The 22,624-nt window shown below is 54.2% G+C and overlaps 1 protein-coding gene across 1 annotated transcript; it reads right to left on the reverse strand.

Moving 5' to 3' along the window:
- Positions 1 to 1,586: 1,586 nt before the first annotated feature.
- On the reverse strand, positions 1,587 to 21,636 carry LOC137484404 (centrosome-associated protein CEP250-like). Its single transcript, XM_068208277.1, has 28 exons — positions 21,622 to 21,636; positions 20,627 to 20,674; positions 20,245 to 20,477; positions 19,647 to 19,800; positions 18,142 to 18,332; positions 16,709 to 16,836; positions 16,361 to 16,530; positions 15,440 to 15,616; positions 15,127 to 15,141; positions 14,690 to 14,824; positions 14,270 to 14,413; positions 13,527 to 13,807; positions 12,615 to 12,774; positions 11,795 to 12,038; positions 11,014 to 11,168; positions 9,729 to 10,070; positions 8,881 to 9,071; positions 7,455 to 7,582; positions 7,107 to 7,276; positions 6,186 to 6,362; positions 5,873 to 5,887; positions 5,445 to 5,579; positions 5,025 to 5,168; positions 4,298 to 4,578; positions 3,385 to 3,544; positions 2,505 to 2,808; positions 1,723 to 1,877; positions 1,587 to 1,667 (listed from the first exon to the last, which is right to left on the reverse strand). The coding sequence occupies exons 1-28, from the start codon at positions 21,634 to 21,636 to the stop codon at positions 1,587 to 1,589; spliced, it is 4,533 nt and encodes a 1,510-aa protein (XP_068064378.1).
- Positions 21,637 to 22,624: the final 988 nt, after the last annotated feature.

A 22,624-nucleotide genomic window follows, 5' to 3' on the forward strand; every position in this document is an offset into this window, starting at 1 on the left:
CTCCAACAGCCTGCAGGGTATTTAGAGAGGAGATGATGCCCATATTTCAAACACCACAGAAGCTGTCCCTCAGGAATCTCCATCTCAGGAAGCATCCTCGAAGCACCAGCAGTGCAGCTGCTCTTCAGCCCTCTCAGTACAAAACTCAGCTGGGTTTAGTGCATCCCTCTGCTCACCTGCTCCATTACTTCCCACACCAAATCCAAACCCCCATGTGTTGCATGGGCACAGGAAAAGCAGCTCCCCATGCCTAGCTTTTGGCCTGGAGCAGACTGGAACAGTAAGCTCCAGAGCTGGAGCAGTCTTTCTGGGCGAGCCAGGAAACAATCTGGCAGTCAATGGTCTCTGGCTGGAGCCAGGCAGACAGACAAGGCTGCCTGCTGCAGCCCGGGCTGCTTTACCCAAGCAGGCCTGGACTGACAGGGATAGAGACCCACCTCTTCATGGGAAACAGCACTGGAATAATTCAGGGACCCTGGAGTGGACTGAAGGTCAATGCCAGTGCCTGCCTGGATACCAGACTTTCCCATCAGGATGTACAAGTGTTTCATCAGAGTCCCTTTGGCAATTTCACTTTTCTTCAGTGCAGCACTCAGTACTTGGGTGTTCTCTCTCCATTTCTTCAAAGAAGCAGCCCCATGCTCCAACTCTTCCTGCTCGCCTTCTCTCTCCACTTCCCATTCTTGAGTATTTTCCTTATGATATCTTAACTCATCTGCATGCATTTCATTCTTCTCTTCCACATCTCTCATGTGCTGCTGGTTCAATTCCTGTCCATGCTGCCAAAACAGGGAGAAAAAGGGTCACTCATTCGCCCCCTCGGTTTGCTTTTCAGACCAGATCTGGACTCCTGCTGCAGGGGCAGGCACTGGCTGCCCCTCTCTCTCTGCCCCTCGGGATGCTGCAGACCTTTGCTGGTCTTCCCCCCTTGATACCGCTCCTTCCCTCAGCCTGTCCCAGCTTCCTTTCTGCCCTTCCCCAAGCTCTTGCAGCCCAACTCCAGTGCTCCTCTGGGGAGGAGCTGCCAGAACTGCAGCCAGGATTTCAAGTCCATGCTAAGCAGGATTTAGGCAGTGCCACGAGGATGTGCTCTCCATCAGGGAGGAAGGGAAGAGCAAACACCGCCAGCATTTCCTTCCCTGGGCTTGGGCTGACAGCAGTGGTTTTCCAGCTCTGCTGTGTAGAGTTTCCATGGCTCCATCCCCGAGAGCCCCACTGCCCTCTCTTGGAGCAGCAATGGCCAGATCCCTCTGTCATCCTCTGCTGCCACTCAGGACGAGTTCTCCCCTTGCAGGCACACGTCCTGGTGTGGATCAGCACTTGGCTTTCCTCTCTTCTCTCCCCACTGGCTGCTCTCAGATGGCCAAGGCCAAACACCTTTCTATTCACAGCAAACTTGGTCTTCTCACCCCTCCTTCCAGATCCAGATATTTAGGAATCTGGACGTGGGTTTGGACACGAGGAATTCCCCAAAGCATGCAATGTCCATAGAGGCAGTGTGGACATTGAGGACTAAAGCTTCTAGGGCACAGAAGCCCAGCATGGAGGAAAATCAGCAGGCTCAGCATTAACTGGCTTTGACATGACTACAACATCTTCTCCTCCTTATTCAGAAGAACGCAGTTGGAGAAGTTTAACTGGAAAAAGGTGCTCCTTAGAACTATTAACTGAATGTGCAAACACAGCTAGGAAATGGCCCTTTGTGGCATCCGCCAATCTCACCAGCACATCCATCCTTTCCTTCTGCAGGCTCTCCAATTTCCTCTGCAGAGATGCCACCTCCTGACGAAGAGTCACAGCCTCTTCCTGCCTTTCACAGGCCTCTTTCTCCAGGGCAGTTTCTCGAGAGGTGTGCTTGACTGCTGCCTCCCACAAATCTGCAGCAGGGAGGGGGAAGGAACAGGAGAAAGGAGAAGGGGAAAAGCAAAGCAAAGGCAAACTGATGTGCATCCTGCAGAGACAACAGCACTGTCTTCTCTGCCTGCCTCAGTGTGCCAGGCCCTGAGCCCACAAGGGCTCCAAATCTGACAGAAATGAAGGAAATTTGCAGGCAGAGAAAAAAGCAGGAATGAAAGGGGCAAGGTTCAGAGGGACAGGAAAGGGTGTTTGCTCTTGGCCTTGTGCAGAGTGAGCAATCCAAGAGAGACAAAGGTGAGGGGATGCCTGTGCAGCCCTGCTCCAGAGAGGCCAGTAGCCTGGAGGCTCTGGCAGGGCCTGGAGTTTGGGGGAATCGAGCTGAGGCATCCTCCTAAAGCTCCTTAGCACAGACACGGCACCTGGAAGGCTCCAGCTGTGCACGGGATCAGCCATGGCACAGCCGGATGGCACTGCCAGCCACAGCATCTTTCTCAAGAAAAAGCTTTCACTGGCACTTGGATGGATAAATCTCCTGCTGGTTGTTTTTCCCCTCTGCCATCTCTGGGCACTTTTCCTCTGCGAGCCATCAGCGAGATCCCCGCAGGTGAGGCAGGATGGGGCAGTGGGTGGGAGAGGAGAAGCTGTACCTTGCTCACTTTGCTCCAGCTGTTTCAGCAGCTCCTGATTGTGGGCTCTGAGATGGTCCCTCTGAGCCTGTGTCTTCCTCAGCTCCAGCTCCACGTCCTTACACTGTATGGCCATGGCCTCTGCTCTTTCCTCAGAGCTCTGGAGCCTCACACGCAGCTCAGACACCTCAGCCTCCAGCACGTCCACAGAGTCCCTCAAAGCCCATTCGCCTGCTCGAGACTCCTCAAACGTCTGCAGCAGCTGCTTCTTTCGAGTTGTTTGGGAAGCCTCCATCTGCAGCACTGTGTCCTGCAGGGCCTGCATCTGGAGGATGGATGCACAGAGCCTCAGGGACAGGGCTGCTCCTGAGGCTGCAGAGTGGGCCGCAGGGAGAGCAGCAAAGAAGAAATGATTTCAGGCAAAAACCATGCCAAAACCAAAAGGCAGAAAAGCAAGGATCCCAAAGGAGACCAATGTAGAGAAAAGAGGGAAAGGGAGGCAATGGGCATCCTTGAGGCTGCAGCTCTGAACAGCAGCTGAGATGGCTGCGCTGGAAGTGCCCTGCCCAGCCTGCCATAGCCACCTCTGTGTCCCCACATTGCTCAGTGCCCGGCACAGGCACCAACTCTGTCTGGGACAACACTGCTAACTGAGGGACACAGAGGCTCCAGAGGAGTCTGCTGCTGCTCCCCTCCCAGATTTCCTGCTGGGAGCCGGGAGAGAACGGTGCAAAACTTGGGCAGCAGACAGCAGATCCAGCCTCGGCCTCAGGGTGCAGCAGCAGCCCCGGGCAGAAGACGGCAGCTGTGCGTGCTGCTGGGAGGGGAAAGAGGTTGGGGCCTCCAAGGCAAAGGTGCTGTTGTGTGTCCCTGGAGAAGAGGATGCCACTGCACAGCTTACCTGGGTGTTGAGCTCCCGCAGTTGTCCAGCGCGGTGAGAAGAGAGCTGCTCTGCCTGCTGAAGAGCAGAGTGATACTGAGACACCTGATAGTTCAGCAGCAGGTTCTGTTTTTCCAGAGTTCTGAGGTGCTGGTTCTTCTCCTCCAGAGACACTATCAGCCTAGAAGGGAAGCAAGCAACTCATTGCTACACGGTATCAGATTTTATAAACTCTCAGGACTTGCAGCACCTCAGGGAAAAACTCCTCTGTCTGATGAGGTCTGTCTAAACAACTTGGCTGTTTGTTCTCCCTGCAGTCAAAGCCCAGCATGTGCCTACTCTGCTTTTGGCCCTAAAAGAACAGGGAGTTCCTGCCTACATGCCCTACCTTCTTTTTGAGGTGGGAATGTGAATACAAACCTAACAAAGTCTTGCAATGAAGACGCCCTCCAGGCACCGGGGCACATTTTATGAGGAACCATGCAACAGAGCCGCTCTTGTTGCTGGGCTGCCTCCGAGGGCAATCTGGCCTAGATCAGCAATCAGGGCCTTCAGATGGTTCTGCCCAGAAAAAGCATCAGAGGCCAGGCTGATCCACATCCCAGAGGCTTCAAGTTACAGGACCCAAGGTGGAGCTGATGGATGTATCCAGCTCCTTACAATGCAGCTCGGGCAGTGTCAACACGCCCACCTAAAAACACAATACCCCCTAGAGGGAAAGAGCTACCCCCAAATCCTTTCTCTGCAGAAAAACTCTGTTTGAAGTCTTAAAAGTAAAGAAAATGAAAGACAACATCCAGACAAGGAGAAGTGTCTGCACGGAGAGTTCAGAATCTGCCACTTAGGAAATGCTGCCAGAGCCCCTGGCAGGTGCAAAGAGGGCAAAGAGGGAATCCATTCACCACAATGCAGAGTCCCACAGGCTTTCATTTACCTGGCTTTTTCACTCTCTAGGACATCCACCGAAGCCTGCAATTCTGAATTTTGCTGAGCCACTTCTTCCCAGCGATTCCTTTCCCTCTTCAAGGACTCCACATGCACTTGCAGCTCCTTGTTCAGATTTTCTGCCTCCTCCAGGATCTTCTGGACGTGTTCAACCTCCGACAGCTTCTGCCTGGACTCTTCCTGGGCCTCCCTCACCTCTTGCTGGGCTCTCTGGACAGTCGTTTCCCGGGACTCTCGGGAGGCTGCCAGCTGAGATGTCAACTCTCCCACCTCCAGTCAAAGGGAACAAAGCAGTCAGGGGCTGCAGCCACAGCTTGTCACTGTCAGCCACAGCACAGGCTGAGAGGAAAGGCAAAGGACAACTTTCCATTTCTCCCTGTCCTGAGAGCACCAGATTCACACTGGATATGGACAACTTGTTTCAGTCTCTAAGTGGCCCACCACCAAGGGCACCTGAAAAAGCACCTCCCAAACCAAGGCTGGCAAGGAGAGGCCAGCAGGAATCCATGCTGATGGTTGCTGGCCAACAGCCCAGAGGACTAGCCCAGCTGTCCAGAGCAGCAGCTGAGATTCAGCAGAGCACTGTGTGTCCTACAGAGCAGCTGCCATGGAGCCCCCAGAGCCCGAGACAGCCCCAGGGATCACCCCACCAGCTGCTGCAAGAAGGCCACAGACCCCTCGCTGCATGGCTGCCGTGCCAGTGCTGTTTCACTCACCTGCTTTTGTAGAGCCTCCCTCTGCTCAAGGAGCAGATTCATTTCCTCTTTGAGGCCGTGTAGCTCTTCCTTGTGCCTCCTCTGCACTGCCTGGACTTCACTGCGAGCTTCCTGCAGCTCAGCTTGCAGATTTGCCTTGATGGTCTGGCAACAAAATGCAGAGCAACTTCCTGGGACCTGCCCTCAGGCTCAGCTTGTTCCACGTGCTGCCTCAAAATCCCATTCCTTCAGCTGCTTCTTTTGGCTTCTCTAGCCAGCTCTGCTTCCACTGCAAGCCTTCCTTCCTGGGGCTGAGCTCTGGAGCTTACCAGGCTCTGTGCTCCCAGGGCCTGAAGCAGCCCTTGCCTCCTCAGTCCCAGGAGCTGCCTTTTGTGCCCTTGTCCCTGCCCTGCCCTCTGTTGCCTGCCTACTCACACTTACCTGCCCCTTCTCTTGCAGCTCTTTCACCTCCTGCCTGAGCTGCTGGACCTGCTGGTGGGCTCGGCTGAGCTCTCCCTGAGTCTGGAGCAGTGCCTCTGATAAAGCACTCTTCTCCTTCTGCTCTTCCAGCAGCACCTGCACCGAGGGAAAGAGCAGAGGGTTTCACACTTCTCCTGCAGCATCCATGTGGCAGAGGCAGACTGATGGGCTCACGTGCTCTCACAGCACTCGGCTGCTGCTCCCCTGGGCCACTGCCTGCCCCGGGGCCAACACAGCTTCCCAGGAAGTGACTTAAAACACAGCCCAGAAGACATCTCTGGGTTACTGTTCAGAAATACTCCAGGCAAGTCTTTAAAAAGATTTTTCTCTTGTCAGTGTTGCTGCTGCACCCTCCCCGTTCCCACATAAGAAAAGAGCTACAAACTCACTTTGGCTGTGAACACCTACCAGTACACACCAAAAGGGGAGCGGAAAGAGAACAGCGAAGGTACCCTGAGGTACATCTTAGAACAACAGAGCACAAGAGCAGCACAAAGATCTCAGCTGATAGCTGATGTTTCTGCCTGGCTTCCTATGAGAGGGCTCATTGCTGGTCCCAAAGACAGCCCCGTTCAGCTTTCACCTCCCCCAGTTCAATGTAGAAGACATGGAGGGCATGCTCCACACAGCCCCATGTCCTGCCATCTCCCACAGCTCCAGCCTTGCAAAAAATCACACCAGTTCTCCTCTCTCAGTCATTACCTGTCGCTTGGCATTTTCAAATCTCCTTAGTTCTTCTTGTTGGGCCAGCAGGGTGGCATCTTTCTGCCTCATCTCAAACAGCACCTTCTTGTGCTCCTGCTCTCTCTCTGCCTTCTCTTTTTCCCATTGCTCCAGCGTCTCCTGCATCTCTGCACGGTGCCTTTCGCGCTCACTTGCCTGAGGAGGGGAGGAGAAATTTGCAAGATGAAGTCCCAGGCAAGCTCCCTGCTGAAAAAGGTGAAGCTTCATCCCTCCCACAACCCCCAACCGGAAAAGACAACAGCACTCCAGAAACCGTGTCCTGTCATGGAATTCAAAAGGAGGCTCAGCAGGTGCAAGAATCACAGACTCGTGGAATCTCTTCTGTTGGCAAAGACCTTCCCAAGCGTTGAGTCCAAGTGCTCAGAAAAGGAGGTGTCACCTTCCCTTCCCTGACACCCCAGTCACAAGGACTGAAGGACCAGGGACAAGGGGCCTGTTCCCTTTGCTTCCAGCCCAAAGCTAATCCCTCTGTCCACCATGGAAGCACAGCAAGAAAGGAACCGAGTTCCCACGCCTGCAGCCAGCAGCACTGTTGGCATCTGCTCCATGCCGGCAAGTGCTCCACGCTGGCATCTGCTCCGTGGCAGGTGGGACTCAGGGACAATCCTGCCCTGGGCTGCCACGCTTTGGGTGGGCACTGCCCAACCTGCTCTGGAACTCCTCTTACGCCCTCACTGAAGCTGTGGCTGCATTTACTGTCCCAGCACCATCCTGGGGGCTCTCAGGCACCTCCAAGTCCAAGCTGCTGCCTCTGCTGCCCGGTCCAGCAGCGGGAGGCCTTGGCAGAGGATTGCTGCCCTTTCACACCCTCAGGCTCTGCTTGTGCTAAACCAACCCACAGGGCTGGCTTGGACACTCCAGAAGTGTACTGTCCCCTACCAGGTCTTGCAGGAGCTTCTTTATTTCCAGTTGCTGAGCAGTTCCCTGAAGCCTGAGGCTTTCGTGATGCTGCTGCTCTGCCTGCAGGAGCTGTTGAGCTGTGTCTTCCCGTTCCTGCCTCCTGAGAGATCTCTCTGCTTCCAGCTCATCTTGCAGGCACTTCACTTCTCCTACAAACACGACCAACAGCAAGAGTCAGAGTCTTTACTGACTTTACTGACCTCAGGCCCTTTCAGTGCCACCAAGCCCCACCACTCCTCAGAAGCTCTGTGGACAGAGGCAGCTTTACAGGGTGCTTAGTTCTCTAGGCAGGGGCAGCACCACAAACAAAGCACACGAGGTTCTCACCTTCTATCACCTCCTTGGCCTGTGTGACTGTGAGCACTTGAGCCTCCAGATGGTTCCTGGTGGTCTCCAGCTGAGATATCTGCTGCTGAGCAGCACTCAGCCTGGATTCCAGGCTCTCCTTTGCTGACCTATGAGTTGCACATACGGAGAGACATGAGTTGCTTGCTCCAGACACCCACAGCTGGGTATTCCAGGACAACGTGGCTCAAGATCCCCACACCTGAGTATGGGAAATGGGCCACGTGGAAACTCGCCCAGACAAGGCACATTTGTGCCATCTCAACAGCAGAGCAGGGCCCTCTGAGGGACTGCCCAGGCCTTCCCTATGGCCTGACATAGCACAGACAGCCCAGCCCAACTTGGCCTCAACAGCCAAACCTTCAGTTGCTGATCCTGATCTATGACACTGGCTAGCTGTGTCCAAACAGGCTGGGGCGACGAGCAAAAGCCCAGCCTCTGCTCACAGCCCTTCTCTCATCAGCACTTCCAAGCTTCTCTGCAGGGGGACACAACAGACTCTTGTCCTTGCTGACTGCTGACTTTTTAATGCTCTTGATAATGGACATAAAGGTCCATCATCTTCCAGACACCCTGTATTTATGTGGCTTCAGAACTACTTTGCGTGACACGGTAAAATCTCATGGTCATCTCATAGCAGCACTTGTAAAAAATCAGGACGCCCTTTTGTCTGAACAACAACTACCTGAATGCAGAGACTGCAGTTTAAACTCTTGCAAGGTCATGGAGTAGACTTGCCACCTTTATTTTAGTGTTGTGGGCCAAGCAGGCAGTAGCCCGAGGCACTTGTCCTTCTTTACAGAGTGAGAGGGACCATCCAAAGGGAGGTTGGCAGGTTTGGCAGCTGGGTGCCCATCAACAATCAGCAAGAATCCCCAGAGGCTGTTGAGAATTCCAAAGAGCTTTCCCTGCTGCTCTCCAGCCAGCTCTAGGGCCTGTCCCACACTTCTCAAGAGTGTGCTTGGAAGCAGAAAGCCCTCAAGATTTTCAGCAGGAGCCTCTGGCTTCCCCCTGAATGGCAGTGTGCTACTTCCAACGTGCCAAGGTCGGAGCCTGGAATGCTGAAGACGAAGCTTCAGTTCTGAAGATCAGGATCATGTCAAGCTACTTGCTAAGGAATGAGGGACGTTCAATGCCCAGAAGAAGAAACCAAAGCCAAGAGAAACCTGAGGTTTCACTCAGCATCTGCATGGTTTACCTACTACTCAGTTCAGGGCTGGGTGGATTGCTTTGGACTTCCCACAGGAGTGTGCTCGGCAGCACAAACAGGAGCCCAAGAGAGCTTTGCTGGCTTTAGGTGTCAGAAAAAGAACCTTCACATTGTGGCATATTTTTGTTCTTGGGACTCTTCCATATTCTGTCCATGGAATGTAAATAGATCTGAAAAGGTTATGCTCCCTGCCTTTACCTGGTCTCCTCCAGCTGCCTGGAAAGGTCTTGTTGGAGCCACTCCATGGCTGCCAGTCGGCCCTCAAGGTCAGCCTTCTGGCCCAGCAGCTCCTGCTCTCGGCACACCTGGGCCAGTGCGTGCCCTTGGCCAGAGGATTCCGGGCCCAGCTGCTCCAGAGAGCAGCTCGATGAATCTTGCTCCTGGGAAACCTGGAAGTGGGACAAGGTACAGCTCGAGCCCTTCCTCGGGAGGCCTGTGCAGAGCCAGCCAGTGGCACCTCACAGGCAGCCAGAGGACAAGGAGCACCTGTGCTCTGGGCTCAAAGTTTCACAGCATCTGCCCTATGCAGCTCTGATAGCCGGGGCTGCCAAAAGCCTCTGGCACTGTTACCTTGGAAGTGCTGTGTCAGGCCCTGCTGGCTTGCCTGGGACCAGACAGCTCCTTCCCAACAAACATCCCCACTCCAAACTCCGTGTTGTCACCCAAAAATACTGCATCTTCTACAACTGGCAATACCATTTACTCTAAGCACCAGGAGTGCAGCTGATTTTCAGCCATTGGTCCACTTTAGTCCATCACTCAGTTTAGTCCATCCCTCTGCTCACCTGCTGCATTACTTCCCACACCAAATCCAAAGCCCCATTTGTTGCATGGGCACAGGAAAAGCAGCTCCCCATGCCCAGCTTTTGGCCTGGAGCAGATTGGAACAGTAAGCTCCAGAGCTGAAGCAGTCTTTCTGGGCGAGCCAGGAAACAATCTGGCAGTCAATGGTCTCTGGCTGGAGCCAGGCAGACAGACAAGGCTGCCTGCTGCAGCCCGGGCTGCTTTACCCAAGCAGGCCTGGACTGACAGGGATAGAGACCCACCTCCTCATGGGAAACAGCACTGGAATAATTCAGGGACCCTGGAGTGGACTGAAGGTCAATGCCAGTGCCTTCCTGGATACCAGACTTTCCCTTCAGGATGTACAAGTGTTTCATCAGAGTCCCTTTGGCAATTTCACTTTTCTTCAGTGCAGCACTCAGTACTTGGGTGTTCTCTCTCCATTTCTTCAAAGAAGCAGCCCCATGCTCCAACTCTTCCTGCTCGCCTTCTCTCTCCACTTCCCATTCTTGAGTATTTTCCTTATGATATCTTAACTCATCTGCATGCATTTCATTCTTCTCTTCCACATCTCTCATGTGCTGCTGGTTCAATTCCTGTCCATGCTGCCAAAACAGGGAGAAAAAGGGTCACTCATTCACCCCCTCGGTTTGCTTTTCAGACCAGATCTGGACTCCTGCTGCAGGGGCAGGCACTGGCTGCCCCTCTCTCTCTGCCCCTCGGGATGCTGCAGACCTTTGCTGGTCTTCCCCCCTTGATACCGCTCCTTCCCTCAGCCTGTCCCAGCTTCCTTTCTGCCCTTCCCCAAGCTCTTGCAGCCCCACTCCAGTGCTCCTCTGGGGAGGAGCTGCCAGAACTGCAGCCAGGATTTCAAGTCCATGCTAAGCAGGATTTAGGCAGTGCCACGAGGATGTGCTCTCCATCAGGGAGGAAGGGAAGAGCAAACACCGCCAGCATTTCCTTCCCTGGGCTTGGGCTGACAGCAGTGGTTTTCCAGCTCTGCTGTGTAGAGTTTCCATGGCTCCATCCCCGAGAGCCCCACTGCCCTCTCTTGGAGCAGCAATGGCCAGATCCCTCTGTCATCCTCTGCTGCCACTCAGGACGAGTTCTCCCCTTGCAGGCACACGTCCTGGTGTGGATCAGCACTTGGCTTTCCTCTCTTCTCTCCCCACTGGCTGCTCTCAGATGGCCAAGGCCAAACACCTTTCTATTCACAGCAAACTTGGTCTTCTCACCCCTCCTTCCAGATCCAGATATTTAGGAATCTGGACGTGGGTTTGGACACGAGGAATTCCCCAAAGCATGCAATGTCCATAGAGGCAGTGTGGACATTGAGGACTAAAGCTTCTAGGGCACAGAAGCCCAGCATGGAGGAAAATCAGCAGGCTCAGCATTAACTGGCTTTGACATGACTACAACATCTTCTCCTCCTTATTCAGAAGAACGCAGTTGGAGAAGTTTAACTGGAAAAAGGTGCTCCTTAGAACTATTAACTGAATGTGCAAACACAGCTAGGAAATGGCCCTTTGTGGCATCTGCCAATCTCACCAGCACATCCATCCTTTCCTTCTGCAGGCTCTCCAATTTCCTCTGCAGAGATGCCACCTCCTGACGAAGAGTCACAGCCTCTTCCTGCCTTTCACAGGCCTCTTTCTCCAGGGCAGTTTCTCGAGAGGTGTGCTTGACTGCTGCCTCCCACAAATCTGCAGCAGGGAGGGGGAAGGAACAGGAGAAAGGAGAAGGGGAAAAGCAAAGCAAAGGCAAACTGATGTGCATCCTGCAGAGACAACAGCAGTGTCTTCTCTGCCTGCGTCAGTGTGCCAGGCCCTGAGCCCACAAGGGCTCCAAAGCTGACAGAAATGAAGGAAATTTGCAGGCAGAGAAAAAAGCAGGAATGAAAGGGGAAATGTTCAGAGGGACGGGAAAGTGTGTTTGCTCTTGGCCTTGTGCTGAGTGAGCAATCCAAGAGAGACAAAGGAGAGGGGATGCCTGTGCAGCCCTGCTCCAGAGAGGCCAGTAGCCTGGAGGCTCTGGCAGGGCCTGGAGTTTGGGGGAATCGAGCTGAGGCATCCTCCTACAGCTCCTCAGCACAGACACGGCACCTGGAAGGCTCCAGCTGTGCACGGGATCAGCCATGGCACAGCCGGATGGCACTGCCAGCCACAGCATCTTTCTCAAGAAAAAGCTTTCACTGGCACTTGGATGGATAAATCTCCTGCTGGTTGTTTTTCCCTCTGCCATCTCTGGGCACTTTTCCTCTGCGAGCCATCAGCGAGATCCCCGCAGGTGAGGCAGGATGGGGCAGTGGGTGGGAGAGGAGAAGCTGTACCTTGCTCACTTTGCTCCAGCTGTTTCAGCAGCTCCTGATTGTGGGCTCTGAGATGGTCCCTCTGAGCCTGTGTCTTCCTCAGCTCCAGCTCCACGTCCTTACACTGTATGGCCATGGCCTCTGCTCTTTCCTCAGAGCTCTGGAGCCTCACACGCAGCTCAGACACCTCAGTTTCCAGCAGCTGCTTCTCTTGAGTTGCCTGGTGAGCTGTCTGCTCTATCTCTGCCAGCAGCTTGGCCTGGATCTGGAAGATGGATGCACAGAGCCTCAGGGACAGGGCTGCTCCTGAGGCTGCAGAGTGGGCCGCAGGGAGAGCAGCAAAGAAGAAATGATTTCAGGCAAAAACCATGCCAAAACCAAAAGGCAGAAAAGCAAGGATTCCAAAGGAGACCAATGTAGAGAAAAGAGGGAAAGGGAGGCAATGGGCATCCTTGAGGCTGCAGCTCTGAACAGCAGCTGAGATGGCTGCGCTGGAAGTGCCCTGCCCAGCCTGCCATAGCCACCTCTGTGTCCCCACATTGCTCAGTGCCCGGCACAGGCACCAACTCTGTCTGGGACAACACTGCTAACTGAGGGACACAGAGGCTCCAGAGGAGTCTGCTGCTGCTCCCCTCCCAGATTTCCTGCTGGGAGCCGGGAGAGAACGGTGCAAAACTTGGGCAGCAGACAGCAGATCCAGCCTCGGCCTCAGGGTGCAGCAGCAGCCCCGGGCAGAAGACGGCAGCTGTGCGTGCTGCTGGGAGGGGAAAGAGGTTGGGGCCTCCAAGGCAAAGGTGCTGTTGTGTGTCCCTGGAGAAGAGGATGCCACTGCACAGCTTACCTGGGTGTTGAGCTCCTGCCTTTGTCTTCTATGCTCAGAACAGAGCTGCTCTGCCTGCTTAAGAGCAGAAAATAACCGAGATACGCGATAGTTCAGCAGCAGGTTCTGTTTTTCCAGAGTTCTGAGGCGCTGGTTCTTCTCCTCCAGAGACACTATCAGCCTAGAAGGGAATATGCAACTCATTGCTACACGGTATCAGATTTTATAAACTCTCAGGACTTGCAGCACCTCAGAGAAAAACTCCTCTGTCTGATGAGGTCTGTCTAAACAACTTGGCTGTTTGTTCTCCCTGCAGTCAAAGCCCAGCATGTGCCTACTCTGCTTTTGGCCCTAAAAGAACAGGGAGTTCCTGCCTACATGCCCTACCTTCTTTTTGAGGTGGGAATGTGAATACAAACCTAACAAAGTCTTGCAATGAAGACGCCCTCCAGGCACCGGGGCACATTTTATGAGGAACCATGCAACAGAGCCGCTCTTGTTGCTGGGCTGCCTCCGAGGGCAATCTGGCCTAGATCAGCAATCAGGGCCTTCAGATGGTTCTGCCCAGAAAAAGCATCAGAGGCCAGGCTGATCCACATCCCAGAGGCTTCAAGTTACAGGACCCAAGGTGGAGCTGATGGATGTATCCAGCTCCTCACAATGCAGCTCCGGCAGTGTCAACACACCCACCTAAAAACACAATACCCCCTAGAGGGAAAGAGCTACCCCCAAATCCTTTCTCTGCAGAAAAACTCTGTTTGAAGTCTTAAAAGTAAAGAAAATGAAAGACAACATCCAGACAAGGAGAAGTGTCTGCACGGAGAGTTCAGAATCTGCCACTTAGGAAATGCTGCCAGAGCCCCTGGCAGGTGCAAAGAGGGCAAAGAGGGAATCCATTCACCACAATGCAGAGTCCCACAGGCTTTCATTTACCTGGCTTTTTCACTCTCTAGGACATCCACCGAAGCCTGCAATTCTGAATTTTGCTGAGCCACTTCTTCCCAGCGATTCCTTTCCCTCTTCAAGGACTCCACATGCACTTGCAGCTCCTTGTTCAGATTTTCTGCCTCCTCCAGGATCTTCTGGACGTGTTCAACCTCCGACAGCTTCTGCCTGGACTCTTCCTGGGCCTCCCTCACCTCTTGCTGGGCTCTCTGGACAGTTGTTTCCTGGGACTCTCGGGAGGCTGCCAGCTGAGATGTCAACTCTCCCACCTCCAGTCAAAGGGAACAAAGCAGTCAGGGGCTGCAGCCACAGCTTGTCACTGTCAGCCACAGCACAGGCTGAGAGGAAAGGCAAAGGACAACTTTCCATTTCTCCCTGTCCTGAGAGCACCAGATTCACACTGGATATGGACAACTTGTTTCAGTCTCTAAGTGGCCCACCACCAAGGGCACCTGAAAAAGCACCTCCCAAACCAAGGCTGGCAAGGAGAGGCCAGCAGGAATCCATGCTGATGGTTGCTGGCCAACAGCCCAGAGGACTAGCCCAGCTGTCCAGAGCAGCAGCTGAGATTCAGCAGAGCACTGTGTGTCCTACAGAGCAGCTGCCATGGAGCCCCCAGAGCCCGAGACAGCCCCAGGGATCACCCCACCAGCTGCTGCTCTGCCATGGAAAAGCAAGAAGGCCACAGACCCCTCGCTGCATGGCTGCCATGCCAGTGCTGTTTCACTCACCTGCTTTTGTAGAGCCTCCCTCTGCTCAAGGAGCAGATTCATTTCCTCTTTGAGGCCGTGTAGCTCTTCCTTGTGCCTCCTCTGCACTGCCTGGACTTCACTGCGAGCTTCCTGCAGCTCAGCTTGCAGATTTGCCTTGATGGTCTGGCAACAAAATGCAGAGCAACTTCCTGGGACCTGCCCTCAGGCTCAGCTTGTTCCACGTGCTGCCTCAAAATCCCATTCCTTCAGCTGCTTCTTTTGGCTTCTCTAGCCAGCTCTGCTTCCACTGCAAGCCTTCCTTCCTGGGGCTGAGCTCTGGAGCTTACCAGGCTCTGTGCTCCCAGGGCCTGAAGCAGCCCTTGCCTCCTCAGTCCCAGGAGCTGCCTTTTGTGCCCTTGTCCCTGCCCTGCCCTCTGTTGCCTGCCTACTCACACTTACCTGCCCCTTCTCTTGCAGCTCTTTCACCTCCTGCCTGAGCTGCTGGACCTGCTGGTGGGCTCGGCTGAGCTCTCCCTGAGTCTGGAGCAGTGCCTCTGATAAAGCACTCTTCTCCTTCTGCTCTTCCAGCAGCACCTGCACCGAAGGAAAGAGCAGAGGGCTTCACACTTCTCCTGCAGCATCCGTGTGGCAGAGGCAAAGACTGATGGGCTCACGTGCTCTCACAGCACTCGGCTGCTGCTCCCCTGGGCCACTGCCTGCCCCGGGGCCAACACAGCTTCCCAGGAAGTGACTTAAAACACAGCCCAGAAGACATCTCTGGGTTACTGTTCAGAAATACTCCAGGCAAGTCTTTAAAAAGATTTTTCTCTTGTCAATGTTGCTGCTGCACCCCCCTCCCCCCCCGTTTCCACATAAGAAAAGAGCTACAAACTCACTTTGGCTGTGAACACCTACCAGTACACACCAAAAGGGGAGCGGAAAGAGAACAGCGAAGGTACCCTGAGGTACATCTTAGAACAACAGAGCACAAGAGCAGCACAAAGATCTCAGCTGATAGCTGATGTTTCTGCCTGGCTTCCTATGAGAGGGCTCATTGCTGGTCCCAAAGACAGCCCCGTTCAGCTTTCACCTCCCCCAGTTCAATGTAGAAGACACGGAGGGCATGCTCCACACAGCCCCATGTCCTGCCATCTCCCACAGCTCCAGCCTTGCAAAAAATCACACCAGTTCTCCTCTCTCAGTCATTACCTGTCGCTTGGCATTTTCAAATCTCCTTAGTTCTTCTTGTTGGGCCAGCAGGGTGGCATCTTTCTGCCTCATCTCAAACAGCACCTTCTTGTGCTCCTGCTCTCTCTCTGCCTTCTCTTTTTCCCATTGCTCCAGCGTCTCCTGCATCTCTGCACGGTGCCTTTCGCGCTCACTTGCCTGAGGAGGGGAGGAGAAATTTGCAAGATGAAGTCCCAGGCAAGCTCCCTGCTGAAAAAGGTGAAGCTTCATCCCTCCCACAACCCCCAACCGGAAAAGACAACAGCACTCCAGAAACCGTGTCCTGTCATGGAATTCAAAAGGAGGCTCAGCAGGTGCAAGAATCACAGACTCGTGGAATCTCTTCTGTTGGCAAAGACCTTCCCAAGCGTTGAGTCCAAGTGCTCAGAAAAGGAGGTGTCACCTTCCCTTCCCTGACACCCCAGTCACAAGGACTGAAGGACCAGGGACAAGGGGCCTGTTCCCTTTGCTTCCAGCCCAAAGCTAATCCCTCTGTCCACCATGGAAGCACAGCAAGAAAGGAACCGAGTTCCCACGCCTGCAGCCAGCAGCACTGTTGGCATCTGCTCCATGCCGGCAAGTGCTCCACGCTGGCATCTGCTCCGTGCCAGGTGGGACTCAGGGACAATCCTGCCCTGGGCTGCCACGCTTTGGGTGGGCACTGCCCAACCTGCTCTGGAACTCCTCTTACGCCCTCACTGAAGCTGTGGCTGCATTTACTGTCCCAGCACCATCCTGGGGGCTCTCAGGCACCTCCAAGTCCAAGCTGCTGCCTCTGCTGCCCGGTCCAGCAGCGGGAGGCCTTGGCAGAGGATTGCTGCCCTTTCACACCCTCAGGCTCTGCTTGTGCTAAACCAACCCACAGGGCTGGCTTGGACACTCCAGAAGTGTACTGTCCCCTACCAGGTCTTGCAGGAGCTTCTTTATTTCCAGTTGCTGAGCAGTTCCCTGAAGCCTGAGGCTTTCGTGATGCTGCTGCTCTGCCTGCAGGAGCTGTTGAGCTGTGTCTTCCCGTTCCTGCCTCCTGAGAGATCTCTCTGCTTCCAGCTCATCTTGCAGGCACTTCACTTCTCCTACAAACACGACCAACAGCAAGAGTCAGAGTCTTTACTGACTTTACTGACCTCAGGCCCTTTCAGTGCCACCAAGCCCCACCACTCCTCAGAAGCTCTGTGGACAGAGGCAGCTTTACAGGGTGCTTAGTTCTCTAGGCAGGGGCAGCACCACAAACAAAGCACACGAGGTTCTCACCTTCTATCACCTCCTTGGCCTGTGTGACTGTGAGCACTTGAGCCTCCAGATGGTTCCTGGTGGTCTCCAGCTGAGATATCTGCTGCTGAGCAGCAATCAGCCTGGATTCCAGGCTCTCCTTTGCTGACCTATGAGTTGCACATACGGAGAGACATGAGTTGCTTGCTCCAGACACCCACAGCCGGGTATTCCAGGACAACGTGGCTCAAGATCCCCACACCTGAGTATGGGAAATGGGCCACGTGGAAATTCGCCCAGGCAAGGCACATTTGTGCCATCTCAACAGCAGAGCAGGGCCCTCTGAGGGACTGCCCAGGCCTTCCCTATGGCCTGGCACAGCACAGACAGCCCAGCCCAACTTGGCCTCAACAGCCAAACCTTCAGTTGCTGATCCTGACCTATGACACTGGCTAGCTGTGTCCAAACAGGCTGGGGCGACGAGCAAAAGCCCAGCCTCTGCTCACAGCCCTTCTCTCATCAGCACTTCCAAGCTTCTCTGCAGGGGGACACAACAGACTCTTGTCCTTGCTGACTGCTGACTTTTTAATGCTCTTGATAATGGACATAAAGGTCCATCATCTTCCAGACACCCTGTATTTATGTGGCTTCAGAACTACTTTGCGTGACACAGTAAAATCTCATGGTCATCTCATAGCAGCACTTGTAAAAAATCAGGCCACCCTTTTGTCTGAAGAACAACTACCTGAATGCAGAGACTGCAGTTTAAACTCTTGCAAGGTCATGGAGTAGACTTGCCACCTTTATTTTAGTGTTGCGGGGCAAGCAGGCAGTAGCCCGAGGCACTTGTCCTTCTTTACAGAGTGAGAGGGACCATCCAAAGGGAGGTTGGCAGGTTTGGCAGCTGGGTGCCCATCAACAATCAGCAAGAATCCCCAGAGGCTGTTGAGAATTCCAAAGAGCTTTCCCTGCTGCTCTCCAGCCAGCTCTAGGGCCTGTCCCACACTTCTCAAGAGTGTGCTTGGAAGCAGAAAGCCCTCAAGATTTTCAGCAGGAGCCTCTGGCTTCCCCCTGAATGGCAGTGTGCTACCCCCAACGTGCCAAGGTCGGAGCCTGGAATGCTGAAGACGAAGCTTCAGTTCTGAAGATCAGGATCATGTCAAGCTACTTGGTAAGGAATGAGGGACGTTCAATGCCCAGAAGAAGAAACCAAAGCCAAGAGAAACCTGAGGTTTCACTCAGCATCTGCATGGTTTAACTACTACTCAGTTCAGGGCTGGGTGGATTGCTTTGGACTTCCCACAGGAGTGTGCTCGGCAGCACAAACAGGAGCCCAAGGCTCACGAGAGCTTTGCTGGCTTTAGGTGTCAGAAAAAGAACCTTCACATTGTGGCATATTTTTGTTCTTGGGACTCTTCCATATTCTGTCCATGGAATGTAAATAGATCTGAAAAGGTTCTGCTCCCTGCCTTTACCTGGTCTCCTCCAGCTGCCTGGAAAGGTCTTGTTGGAGCCACTCCATGGCTGCCAGTCGGCCCTCAAGGTCAGCCTTCTGGCCCAGCAGCTCCTGCTCTCGGCACACCTGGGCCAGTGCGTGCCCTTGGCCAGAGGATTCCGGGCCCAGCTGCTCCAGAGAGCAGCTCGATGAATCTTGCTCCTGGGAAACCTGGAAGTGGGACAAGGTACAGCTCGAGCCCTTCCTCAGGAGCCCTGTGCAGAGCCAGCCAGTGGCACCTCGCAGGCAGCCAGAGGACAAGGAGCACCTGTGCTCTGGGCTCAAAGTTTCACAGCATCTGCCCTATGCAGCTCTGATAGCCGGGGCTGCCAAAAGCCTCTGGCACTGTTACCTTGGAAGTGCTGTGTCAGGCCCTGCTGGCTTGCCTGGGACCAGACAGCTCCTTCCCAACAAACATCCCCACTCCAAACTCCGTGTTGTCACCCAAAAATACTGCATCTTCTGCAACTGCCACTTGGGAAACAAAATTATTATCTGGATATATTTCATTGCTGGACATTTTCAGGAAGATTTGTGAAAACAAATTTGCTTGCTGAATCAAGGGGAAATATACAGGATTTCCCCCTGCCACAACAAAACTCTCGTCTAAGTTTCTCCTCCTCACATATTCTACGCAGCTCTCTGCAAGGAGAGGATGCCTCGCCGGGAAATGGCTCTTGTGCTGAGCAGACATTTTGTGACTTGTGGACGCCTGCCTGATGTGGCCAAATCAGAACGTCTGCTGTGCATTTGCCCAACCTATCACATTCCCCAGAACTGAGACTGTCTGACAGAGACCATCAGAAACAAAGCCTTCTCTTGCAGCTATCCTGTAACACCCAATCTAAACCTCCTCTGGCACAGCTTGGGGCTGTTTCCTCTTGTCCTGTCCCTTGTTCCCTGGGAGCAGAGCCTGACCCTCACCTGGCTGCAGCTTCCTGTCACAGAGAGCTGTAGAAGGCAAGAAGGTGCCCCCTGAGCCTCCTTTTCTCCAGGCTGAGCCCCCCCAGCTCCCTCAGCTGCTCCTGGTCACACCTGTGCTCCAGACCCTTCCCCAGCTCCGATCCCCGTTTTAGAGGCTCTGTGGCTGCCCAAAGCAACACATTTTGCAGAAGCACGCAACACTTTGCTGATGAACACGCATATCCCTGGCTCATAAACGCATGTGCCGTCTTGAGCCAGGTGTGCACAGCAGTGTGCCCGTCTTCTCCTGCCAGCAACAGCATCTGGGCTGATCTGGCTGCCACAACTCCCCCTCCCACAGGTGCTGCCGAGCAATAAGGTGTTCAGAGCCGTGCTAACATCATCCCTCTCCTGCTGCAGCAGATCCCTCTGAAGCTGCAATTCCTCCAATGACTGCCTCTTGACTTCCAGCTCGCTCTGCAACAATGGGTCTTCTCCCTCGAGTGCAGCCAAGTCCTCCAGTGTAGAAGAAGGGGCAAGACGAGTTTTCAAGGGAAAACCAGTCTCATTTCCAAAACCAACCTCCATCCTGTCCTGCTGCTCTGCCTGTTCGGCCTGGGCTGATGCTTCCTTCCGCTGCTTGGTGTTCTTCAGATGCAGACACAAGGCTCCTGTCTCCGGGATTCCAGTGCATTGCAGCAGCATTTCCCTGGACTTCTCAAGGTTTGCACAGTCACTGCAGAGACAAGGCTCAGTCAGAAGAATCAAGAGGCCTGAAGAGTCAGCAATGCCATTTTCAGCTCTCCAGGATGGAGCTGGGGGCAGTGGGCTAAGGAAGACCTTGCTCTTTCCCTCCCAGGAAAATCCTCCAGAGGCTGCCTTCTTTCAGTGAGAAGCTATGGCTGGGCAGGGGCACTTAAAGAACAGAATTCAGGGAAGCAGCACGGCGAGAAGGAGTCTCCTATTCCAACATGGCTCTGCAGCTCCCAGACAGCCTTGGGAGTCACAGAAGAGCATGGAAAAACCAGACAGGACGATGCTCGAGGGCCACACTGAGGACTACACATGGTAGGCAGGTGACTTCTTCACCAGGGACTCCTCTGAACTCCCCGGCCTGGAAGCAGATTGTTTCTGGAATGCAGGAGGAGGAGGAGGAGGAGGAGGAGGAGGAAAGACTCACCTACTGATTTCTTCTAGCAGAGAGTCTATCAGCTGGCAGCGGCTTCTGATCCTCTGAGTTCTCTCCTCCATTTGATCAAAATGCCGCTGCATGCGCCCCCAGTTCTCTGTAGCTTCCCGAACCCATTCAAAAGGATGCTGTTCATCAGTGGATGTCAGAGTTGAGAGGATGTTCCCAGGATTGTCGGTGCAGATGATGGAATTGGCCATGCTGTCACTGTCGCCTACCAGCGCCTGAAAGCCCACATCCAGCTGTTAGTCAGGTGTTCTGTTCCCATTCCAAAGCAGCACTGAGATACCTCTTTTCTGATCCCACAAGAACCAGCATCCATTCATGGAGAACCAGTTTCAAAATGCCAGCCAGCTCAGCACACTTTACTCACCTCAGGGGCTCCGGAGGAACGTCCCTGCTGAGAAAGCCCTCGAGCTCCCTGCAAGAGCACGGGGAAGAGCACACTCAGACTGCATGGCTGCCCCTGAGGCAGTCGCCTCTGAGTGCCTCCCAGCCTGTCCCAGAGCACAGCAATTCCAGCTGAGCTCTTCCTCCCCTCCTTGGGAATATTTTCAGCCCAGTAGTTTGACAGCAGCAGAAATGAACATGCTGGAAGGTGTTTCATCACTTCTAAGAGCACCAGAAGGGGAGTTGCCCAGAGCCCCAGCCAGTCTGGCCTTGAACACTCCCAGGGATCCAGGGGCAGCCACAGCTTCTCTGGGAAACCTCAAGCCTGGGTGCCAGGGCCTCAGCACCCTCAGAGGGCAGAATTCCCTCCCAATATCCCATCCATCCCTGCCCTGTCTTGGTGGGAAGCTTTTGTCATTTGTCCTGTCCCTGCAGGCCTCTGGCTTAAGTCCATCTCCAGCTCTCATGCAGCCCTTTCATGCATTGGAAGGGGCTCTAAGGTCACCCTGGAACCTTCTCCAGGCTGGACAACCCCAACTCTTGCATCCTTTTCCCTTGCCACTGGTGCTCCAGCCCTTGGAGCATCTTCCTATCATGCTTGTGACCTCCTCTGGGCCACTAGGGATCATTTCAGAGATGTCTGGGAGAAACTCATTCTGGACTCTGGGAAGCACTGAGGCTGTGCTGTAATTTGGGTGAGGGGAAGGCAATGAAAAGCTGCTCCCTTGTTTGTGCCCACAGCCTCCAGTGGGACAAGGATGGAGGAGGAGATGTGGCTGTGCTCTGGGATGGCCAGGAGCCACCCATTCCCTCCCACACCTGTCCCCACAGCGAGCACCAAAGCTGCTGCCAGCTCCGGAACAGCCAACTGTTAATCCCTTGCTATTGCCAAAGGGAACTGTTCCCCGAGGCCCAGCCCAGGCCCTCCCAGGTCCCTGCTGGGCTTGGCACAAGGAGAGCAGTGGCTTTCTCACTCACCCGCCGGGTCTCCATCCTCCCCTTGGCACGAGCAGAGAGTAAACAGCAATGCCCACAGGCCCTTGGCCCTAGCAGGGTGTAAACCCCAATATCCAAAGGCCCTTGGCCTTAGCAGGGTCTAAACCCCAATATCCAAAGGCCCTTGGCCTTTGCAGGGTCTAAACCCCAATATCCAAAGGCTCTTGGCCTTTGCAGGGTCTAAACCCTAATATCCAAAGGTTCTTGGCCTTTGCAGGGTCAATAGCACACAATCCACGTGCCCTTGGCCTTTGCAAAGTCCAAGCCCCAAAGCTCATGAGCTGTTGACAGCTCCAGGGTCCAAACCCCAATAGCCAGGAGCTGTTGGCTGTCGCCAGGGTCTAAGCCCCAACATTCCATGGCCTTTGTGACAGTTCTCGGGCTCCAACCCCCAACATTCCATGGCCTTTGTGACAGTTGTCAGGCTCCAACTCCCAACATTCCATGGCCTTTGTGACAGTTGTCAGGCTCCAACTCCCAACTTTCCACAGCTTTTGCGATGGTTACCAGGGTCCATAGCATAGCCCAGCATTCCAGGGGCTCTTGGAGAGGCCCTCCCTGGCTCTCCCCCCATCCCAGCTTCCTGCCGGTCCTGGTGTTAAAAGCAGGCGAACTGGAGCCAAGACATTTTAAAAGGCCTGGGCCTGTTTATTAAAAACAAAGACAACTGAAGACGAGGCCCCAGGATAAGCCCAGGGCCTCAGGGGCAAGTCAGAGATCCAAGTAACTCTGTGCTACACAGGGAGTTTCTGTGGATACTGATTCTGCAGAAAGACCCGGGTGCTCGGCACCCAGGGGTTTTTAAAGTCTCTGAAAGGTGCGAGACTGGTGCACTTTTGATCCACTTGTTGATTGGTCCACCTCCTGGTAGCTGGTTGCTCCATAAGACAGCGCATTCCTGGCCAATCATCCTGGAATTCTGAGGCACTATTGGCTGGTTAGTCCCCCAGTCATAGGTTGAGTTGCTGACATCGCTCCATGATGT

The sequence above is a fragment of the Anomalospiza imberbis genome, chromosome 17, assembly GCF_031753505.1.
Source record: "Anomalospiza imberbis isolate Cuckoo-Finch-1a 21T00152 chromosome 17, ASM3175350v1, whole genome shotgun sequence".
NCBI lineage: Eukaryota > Metazoa > Chordata > Aves > Passeriformes > Viduidae > Anomalospiza > Anomalospiza imberbis.